The 9553-nt window shown below is 45.6% G+C and overlaps 1 protein-coding gene across 1 annotated transcript in view; it reads right to left on the bottom strand.

Annotated features, from left to right (window-relative positions):
* Positions 1-6156: 6156 nt before the first annotated feature.
* The window catches only part of LOC147114197 (myelin-associated glycoprotein-like), a 77760-nt gene continuing 74363 nt past the window's right edge, over positions 6157-9553 (bottom strand). The window contains exon 12 of the mRNA XM_085995871.1: positions 6157-8645. Coding sequence (XP_085851997.1) covers positions 8538-8645 — 108 coding nt within the window. The 3' untranslated portion in view covers positions 6157-8537. The remainder of the gene's footprint in view (positions 8646-9553) is intronic.

Raw genomic sequence — 9553 nt, 5'->3', positions numbered from 1 at the left:
GGGCAGTTCAGCCCTGACCTCCGAATAGTAAAGACCTGTTAAAAGTTATTCTTGTTGTCTGTGTCCAGTGATTGATCCTAAGCATAACTGGGACACACAGACTCAACAAAAGGTACATACACTACAATTCCTCCCCTTTTAGATTAACAGTACCCATAACATTCAAATAACAGTTAACAATTTAACATGCACATTAAACTGAAATAGTCCATTTATAGATTCAGTCTTTGGGGTGGCTTCCTGATCCTTTCTGGATAGCGCCTTTCCTGAGGTTTTTGTTCTTGGTGCGGAGGCGATTCTGGCCCCCTTTCATTGGTTAGTTCATCAGTTTCCGCTGCTACTGTTTCTGAGGTAGATGCTACCGGTATGTCGGGTTCATCCCCAGGTACGCGAGACATGGGGTTGACTCGTTCCTGTGATGCTAGGATCTGGTCGACGTGGCATCTCACAATGTTCTCCCCGACATCCACTGTGTACATTAGTGGCCCCTCCCGTGTGCATATCATTCCGGGTTGCCATTTCTCTGTTCGGTAGTCGCAGGCCAAGACTGGTTGTCCTACATTGAAGCTCCTTGTCGGCTTCTCATTGATGTGCTGGAATTGCTTATCCTCAACAGTTCTTCGCACATTTGGTCTGAGCAAATCCAGACGAGATCTCAACCTACAGTTAAAGAACATCATGGCCGGGTCTGGTTGGTATCTGCATGTGTCGCATTTCTGTAGGCTAACAGGAAATTGTCCACCTTATGCTGTAGTGGAATTTCATCATCGCACATGGCCCTTACTGCCTTTTTAAAGGTTTGTACGAACCTCTCAGCCAATCCATCTGTGGCTGGATGATACGGGGCGGATGTGTAATGCCTTACCCATTCCTTCTCATAAATTTCCGAAACTCTTCGGACACAAACTATGGTCCGTTATCAGAGCAAATCTGCTCTGGCAAGCCGTTCCTGGCAAATATGGTCCGTAGGACTACAATCTTTTTCTCTGTAGTGGTTGAGGACATTTTGATCACCTCAGGCCATTTTGAGTGCGCATCCACTGCTATTAAGAACATCGAGTCCATGAATGGACCAGCAAAATCAATATGCACCCATTGCCATGGAGAGGAGGGCCACTCCCATGGGTGTAGAGGGGCATGTGGTGGTGCATTTTGGACCTTCTGGCATCCTGAGCAGCTCTTTGTTAGGTTGTCAATTTGTTGATCGATCCCCGGCCACCACACATAAGCCCTAGCAAGGCTTTTCATTTTCACCCCTCCCAGTTGGCCTTCGTGAAGCTCATTGAGCACTCTCTCCCTTAACTTGGGTGGAATTACCACTCGGGATCCACACTTCACTGTCCCCTGGCATACTGACAGCTGTTCTCTTCTGGATGAGAATGCTGGCAACAGTGAGTCGCCATGTGTTGGCCATCCCTTCACCGTCAAATCATATACCCGAGACAGTGTCAGATCATTGCGGGTCTCCTTCTCTATATCCGCGTTAGTTACTGGCAATCGTTCAATAATCGACGAATAAAATATTTCGATAGGATCCACTGCTGGTGCTTCCTCCACAGTAGGCAGTGGCAGGCGTGATAGCCCATCAGAGTTTCCATGCTGTTTCGTGTCCTTATACTCTATTTCATATTGGTTCGCCCCTAGAAAAAGGGACCATCTTTGTAGCCGTTGTGCAGTCATCACCGGAACGCCCTTCTTTGGATTAACGATGGAGACAAGTGGTTGGTGTTCAGTCAGCAAGGTGAACTTCTGCTCGTGCAGATAGTGGTTGAATTTTTTTACTCCCCATACTAGGCTGAGGGCCTCCCTGTTGATCTGCGCGTAGTTGCGCTCGGCTGAGGTTAGTGATCGTGATGCAAAGGCTACTGGCCTCTCCAACCAGTCCGGGGGTTTGTGCAACAGCACCGCTCCAATACCATAGGGTGATGCATCACATGCCAACCAAATTGGTAGTGCTGGGTTGAAATGGGCCATCACCTCTTTTGATGTGATCAATTCTTTGCACTTCTGGAAAGCTCGTTTACATTCGTCATTCCACTTCCATGGTACCCCCGTTTGCAGTAGGGTGTCAGTGGGTGTAATACTGTAGACAAATTTGGTAAGAACTTATGGTAGTAGTTCACCAGCCCGAGGAACGACCTCAGTTGTGACACATTTTCCAGTGCTGGAGCCTTGACTACTGCCTCAATCTTTTCAGGGGACTTATGTAACCCCTCTTCATCAATAACGTAGCCACAATATGTGATCTGCTTCTGGAAAAACTCGCACTTGTGGCGATTAGCTCGTAGCCCATATTCCTTTAATCTAGTGAGCACCTTCTCCAGGTTGGCGAGGTGATCACTTTCATTTTCGCCCGTGACCAGGATGTCGTCCAAATAACACTGGGTCCCTGGAATCCCTTGCAGGACTTGATCCATTGCCCTTTGCCAAATAGCCGGAGCCGATGCTACCCCGAACACCAGCCGGTTGTATTGGTAGAGACCTTTAGGAGTGTTGATCGTGAGGTATTGTTTTGAGGCTTCTTCTACCTCCATTTGCAGGTATGCCTGGGCCAGATAAATTTTGGTGAAGCGTTTACCTCCAGATAGCGAGGCGAAAATATCCTCAATCCGTGGAAGTGGATATTGTACCGTGTGAAAGACTGGGTTCACTGTCACCTTAAAATCCCCACAGATGCGGACCTTCTTTGGTTCCCCAGGCGTATTACTCAACGACCTCTTCATTACAGGAACGATGTGTGTAGCCCACTCGCTCCAGTCCACTTTGGACAGTACTCCTGAATGTTCCAATCCTTCCAGCTCTGCTTTGACGGCTGGTCGGATCGCATAAGGCACCGGTCTGGCCTTAAAAATCTTTGGGCTTGCATTTTCCTCTATTTTAATCGTCGCTGTTATGCCTCTTAGTGTTCCGAGTCACTCCTGGAACACTTCTTGTGCGTCAGTTAGCATCTTTGACAGTCGTCCAGGTGTGACGTCGTCATCCTTTTTGGCCTCAACCTTCAGTGCCTGTATGGAATGCCAATCTAATTGTATCTTCCGGATCCATTCACGTCCTAGTAGTGGTGGTCCTCCATCTGGAAATACATATCGGTCCATTTTGGGTATTTCCTGGCCTTTGTATATCACGTTCACCCTTATTTTTCCTTTGGGGTAGACTTTTTGCCCTGTGTACGTCCTCAAGATAATCTCTGTAGCTTTCAAGGGTATATGTGAGAATAGCCACTTGTAGTCCCTTTGGTTTATGACTGTTAGGACTGATCCTGTGTCCAATTCCATTTTCACTTGAACTCCGTCTATCTTGAGCGTGACCCAGATAGTCTGGTGATCCTCCATTTTGATTACCTTATTTAGTTTCAGACAACCCAGCTCCTTGCTTCCGGAGTCGGTATCACTTTTCTGTTCGTCTGAACTACTGTCCATCACCTTATGTACCTTTTTGTACTTCTCCTGTGGAGATTTCTTGCTGCTGGTTTTCTTCCCTGACCTGCAGACTCTTGCTATGTGCCCTGCTTTTCCACACTGTCTGCACACTTGGTCCTTGAACCAACAATCCTTCTGGTCGTGTGTTGTTCTGCCGCAGCGGTAACACTTCCCTGCTCCATATGACATTTCATTGGTGCCATATTCTTGCGGTCTCCATTGTATCGCTGCAGCGCCCCGTGCGGCTGCTTCGTGTGATACTGCTATGCTGAAAGCCTTGTCCAGCGTAAGATCCTTTTCTGATAGAAGCCATTTCTGGGTTCCTTCACTTTGAAGCCCACACACAAACTTGTCCCTTAACGTATCTGCTAGTCCCAATCCAAACTGGCAGTGTTTCGATAGCTTGCGCAGTTCTGTTATGTACTCAGCATTACTTTCGTCTTTATGCTGGTTCCTTTTGTGGAACTTAAATCTTTCTGCTATCAGCAGCGGTGTGGGGTTTAAGTGGTCCTGTAGGATTTCCACTATGCTTTCGAAATTCTTATCCACTGGCTTCTCTGGGTTATTAGGTTTCGCAGTAAGCCATAAGTTTTTGCACACATGGTATTCAACAAAACCAGTGCTTTCCTAGCATCTGGCATTTCATTCGCCTTGCAGTACACCTCAATGCGTTCCACATATGTCGCCCAATCTTCGACTTCATTGTCGAACGCAGTAACACTGCCACTCTTCGGCATCCCTGGGTGTGATTAAACTGTCTAAAATGGCATCTCCCGTGCTCTCCCTTCTTCTCCGCTGGCACAAAAGGGCGTCCCCCGCGCTTTCCTTCCTTCCCGCGCTCACCCTTCTTCTCTGCTGTGGCTTCTAAAATGGCGTCTCCCGCACTCTCCCTTCTTCTCCGCGGCTCAATGGCGTCTCCCGCGCTTCCTTTCTTTCCCCGCGGACACTGTTCAGCCCTTTGAGCCCTGGCTGCGCTCTGCGCGTTCTCCTGTGTGCCTCTCTCGTTGCCGCCGCTCGGTCCTGAAGCCCGGCTGTGCTTTACCCTCTCTCTCTTTCTGTTTTCCGTCGACGCCACTCGGTCTTCAACCCCCGGCTGCGCCCTGTGCGCTTCACCCTCTCTCTTACCCCGTCGACGCTGCTCGGCCTTTTCTGTGCCGTCGGTCGGCTCCAGCCGCCGCTGTCTGGGAAGGGTCTGCGCTGTACTTGTTGCCAGTCTGTTGCTGGATCGTCGTGGCTGGAGAACCAAGCCCAGCTCTCAACAGCCTCCCCTGCGATGTTCACTCTCTGCGGATGACTGGGCGGTTGCTCGTGGTCGACGCCCGTGCTTCTGGCCTCGACTTTCTTCCACCATCCTCGCGGAGCGAATCCTTGAAAGGAAATGCAGAGTTGCAGGTAGATTCGAATTGACCTCATCGCCACTGTTGAATCCGTGATTCTTAAAGTATGATGTTTTCCAATAACTAGATGGTGGCTGTAAATTAACAATCAACAGGTGTTTACTGGAGGAGGGTAGTCCTTATATACAGGTGTGGTCACTGCCGGTACTACAGTATACAGGAGCTGTAAAAGTAGTTCTCTCTTAAAGGTACATACACTACAGAAGATTTATGAAAAGGAATGGGTAAGGCATTACACATCCGCCCCGTATCATCCAGCCACAAATGGATTGGCTGAGAGGTTCGTACAAACCTTTAAAAAAGCAGTAAAGGCCATGTGCGATGACGACATTCCACTGCAGCATAAGGTGGACAATTTCCTGTTAGCCTACAGAAAAGCGACACATGCAGTCACCAACCAGGCCCCGGCCATGATGTTCTTTAACCGAAGGTTGAGATCGCGTCTGGATTTGCTCAGACCAAATGTACGAAGAGATGTTGAGAGTAAGCAATTCCAGCACATCAATGAGAAGCCAACAAGGAACTTCAATGTAGGGCAACCAGTCTTGGCCCACGACTACCGAACAGAGAAATGGCAACCAGGAACGATATGCACACGGCAGGGGCCACTAATGTACACAGTGGATGTTGGGGAGAACATTGTGAGATGCCATGCTGACCAGATCCTAGAGTCACAGGAACGAGTCAACCCCATGTCTCGGCCATATGTACCTGGTGAGGAACCCGACGTACAGGTCGCCTCTACCTCAGAAACAATAGCATTGGAAGCTGATGCATCAACTGACGACAGGGTGTTAGAATCGCCTCCACACCAAGAGCAAGACACTCGGGAAAGGCGTTATCCAGAAAGAATCAGGAAGCCTCCCCAAAGACTGAATTTATAGACTATTTTCAGTTAATGTTGCATGTTAAAAGTGTTAATTGTAATTAGTTGATATTTAATTGTTAAATGAGTGTTATGGTACTGTTAATCTAAAAGGGGAGGAATTGTAATGTATGTACCTTTAAGGGGGAGAACTACTTTTTACAGCTCCTGTATCCTGTAGTACCGGCAGTGACCACACCTGTATATAAACCCTGAGTAGTGATCTGTACAGTCAGTTGCAGTTTGAACCCTCATTCAGTAAACACCTGTTGATCGTTCCCTGCAGTCTTTGTCTGATTATTGAAGGACACAACATTAAGATACACGGATATAACAAAAGGGAAATGTACTCTCCCCATTATTGCAACGTGGCTAACGAGGAATAAAAACAGAAAATGCCGGATGTAGAGTTTCGGCCAATTAGTAGCTTATCTCTAGTCTTTCAAATAATCAGGATCGACTGCAAACCAATATGGTGGGTATATTGTGTTTAATCAGAGTTTAAGACGGAATATAACATGCTAGTTACACAGCAAAAACATACGACCGTGACAAGTAGCTGGCACCAGTCCCGATCGGACAGACGGCTGGCGTGCGTGAACAGTTCTCTGGCTTCCAGCCTCTCTCTCTCTCTCTCTCTCTCTCGGGCCTTTGAGTTGGTGAACGTGGGAATCATTCTCAAAAGAGCGTTCGACCAGCCCAACTTCTGTCTGGCTCTCCCCTCCACCTTCTGTGTGGACAAGCACTCAGGGTGTCACTTTTATTCTCTTTTTAGGAGTGGGCCTGAGGCCAAGTTATTGACAAGACCATTTAACCTACAGAGGTTTCCCTAAAACCTGATCAACCAATGACAGCGCAAGTTCTTTGTCTTGGTACTTGGATAAATGCCCTCCCCAAAAGGGGGTCTCATTATCTCATTCAATTTGTCTTATTGGTTAATCTTTCTGAAGGTTCTTCCTTTGGAATTCGTGTCTTATCTCTCTTGTCTCTATCCTCCCTAGTTTGGAGTCAGACATGCCATTCTTGGCCATCAGATGTTCTTAACTGCTTGTTATCAGTTATTTATGTTAATGCTGTTCATGCAGCTTTAGCTGTGCAAAACTAACTATTGTAACATGGAATGAATCATTAAATTCCCAAAGATATCTTCTATTCTATTCTCATACACTGGTTAACTTACGCATTTTAAAGCAGTTTTGTTGAACAAAGTCAAAATTCAACTTTAGTATTATAATATGGTTATTAGCAGTAATGGAAGAAATATAACATTGGGACTTGGTCGGTCAAATTAGAGAAACATAAACAAGGTTGAAATCCTAACATGAAAACAAGATTATTGATGACCGTCACACTGCAGAATGCTATAACATCCGCAGGGAACCAAAACACAGGCAGATTCTACGCATCTATCTAATTATTCTAATACTAGTCTGAGAGACTTTCTGTCTCTAGTTCTAATACAATCATGTAAATACAGCATTACTCGCATCACAGTTTTATCCGCAAAACCATATACATTTTGAGCACCCCTGATTTCTAACATGGAAAGCACTCAGCTGGACAGGCAGCATCTGCGGAGAGAGAAAGAGAGTTAATGTTTCAGCTCGATGACCTTTCAACAGAACTGGTAGATGTTAGAGATTTAACTGTTTTTGAGCAAGTAGAGAGCCAGGGAAAAGAGGGGGAGGAAAGAACAAAGGGGAAGGTCTGTGATAGGGTGGAGGGCAGGAGAGACTCAATAACAAAAGGAAATACTTTCCCATTCCATTCCAAACCAATCTCTTCATCACAATCTATCAGTAAAATCAGCAAACAATTGATTGTCAGGGCTTTTAATTGATTGTTAAGGATAAATTAATCAAACATTCCCAAAGCTGGAATCATTCCCACTTTAATTTTCAGATTTACTTTTCCACAACTTTTATTCACGCTGTTTCTTTCCTGTTAATCTTTTAGTCACGCTCTGCTGCAAACAATTCCCTGGGTGGGAGCATGGAAACAACCTTCTCCGGAGATTCCGCGATCTCGTTGTGTGAACAGGTGCTGGGAGGTGCTGGGGAGACGCCCATATTTACTGAGCCGAGTTTCATTCCTTCTCATTTGTAGCAGCTCAGCTCCATTCAGCTCCTCTGCAGAGAGAGTCCAGCTGAGATCACTCATTGGGGACCCACAGTCACAAATCCACGTCCCAACACTTCAAGCTCCGCACACGGCTGCACCACTGGGTCACCGTCAGTCCCTACAGTTATAAAACTGTGTTCCAGCCTGGAGCCTCACCGGCCACGAGTGGAGATCAAGAATTCAGCCCAACGTTTGCATGATGTTCCACCCTTTAGAATTTCTTATAGTGACCTGGCAAGTTAGGACTTGTAAAGTAAAATAACAGATACTGAGACTGGGAACTATTGAAATGGACACTTCGGGATATAAACTAAACATAGAAACAGAGAAGATAGGAGCAGGAGTAGGCCATTCGGCCCCTCGAGCCTGCTCCGCCATTCAATGAGATCATGGCTGATCATCCAAATTCAGTGCCCTGTCCCTGCCTTCTCCCCATATCCCTTGATCCCTTTAGCCTCAAGAAATATATCCAACTCTTTCTTGAATATATTTAATGAACTGGCCTCCACCGCCCTCTGTGGCAGAGAATTCCACAGGTTCACCACTCTCTGGGTAAAGAAATTCCTCCTTATTTCAGCTACATAAAAAAATTGCCACAAAATAATCTAGAATAAAACCACAAATTTATTTCTAAAGTTTCCCAAGTTGGATCGACCTAGTTTCCAGAGACTGCAGATCTCGATGGGTACAGGCATGATGGGCTGAATGGCCTCCTTCTGTGCTGTATCAGTCATTCTATGATCTCGGATCAGTATCAGAGTTCAGCGTCTGTAATGCGACGGCTTCTTGTGAATCATCTGTTTCATTACCTGTCGCCTCGTGTGGATTCCCGCTGATCGATATCTGACACGAGACAAGGAATGTGCTTTAAATAAAGAGCTTATCCTTCAATAATAAACACTGAACTGGAAGTGATGAATAAAGAGGAAGTCGAATAGAGCAGTAATTTTACAAAATGGGGAACAGAACAGACCATGACCCACACATCACTGGCTCAGTGTTAATGAGATAATTTCAACAATTAAAGACTTCAGTAATTGGAAGGAACAGACCTGATTAAAATGATAAACTAACTCCAGTTACTGGTAGAAGATACTGTGGAAGATTTTTCCTACAATGAATGTATGAATGTAAGATGAGGTCACACCATTGAGGTCAAAGTTCATAGCCATAGTGTGACCACATTTCTAAGAGGTTCTCCCTGTGGTCGACTGACCTCACCAGTAACGTTACCTCCTTGACAACTCTGCTTCTGACAGAACAATGCTCTCCTACTAAAGCTACTGCTTCTGTCTCTTATGTTACCTCCCTGAGTTGTGATCTGATGTAAAGTTTATCATAATCATTAATTTTCACTAAATACAGTCGGACTGTTCAGTTTATTGTATTTTTACTGGTTGTGTATTTTCAAACATCTGTTCAAATAATATTGGTTTCTGACGACATGCAAGTTACTAATTTCCAAGAGGAATATTTGTGACAGTAAATTAAATGACAAATTTTAAACTAGAATATTGGGCTCCTATTGTGATCAATGTTCATTAATTTTCTGTTTGTATTTCACTCATTGATAATCAGGTATGGCCCTCAGAGATTTCCCTATTCTTTCCTCGCTGGAACTCGCAACCATATGCAGTGTTTTAGGCGAATAGTACAGATTCATTTAAGGGGAAGCTGGATAAGTACATGAGGGAGAAAGGAATAGAAGGATGTGTCGATAGGGTGAGATGAAGTAGGGTGGGAGGAGGCTC

Source organism: Somniosus microcephalus, chromosome 8, assembly GCF_052327205.1.
Source record: "Somniosus microcephalus isolate GS21.2 chromosome 8, FLI_Smic_1.0, whole genome shotgun sequence".
NCBI lineage: Eukaryota > Metazoa > Chordata > Chondrichthyes > Squaliformes > Somniosidae > Somniosus > Somniosus microcephalus.
Note: the sequence above shows the minus strand (reverse complement) of the source record. Positions and strands in the feature narration are given on the sequence as shown.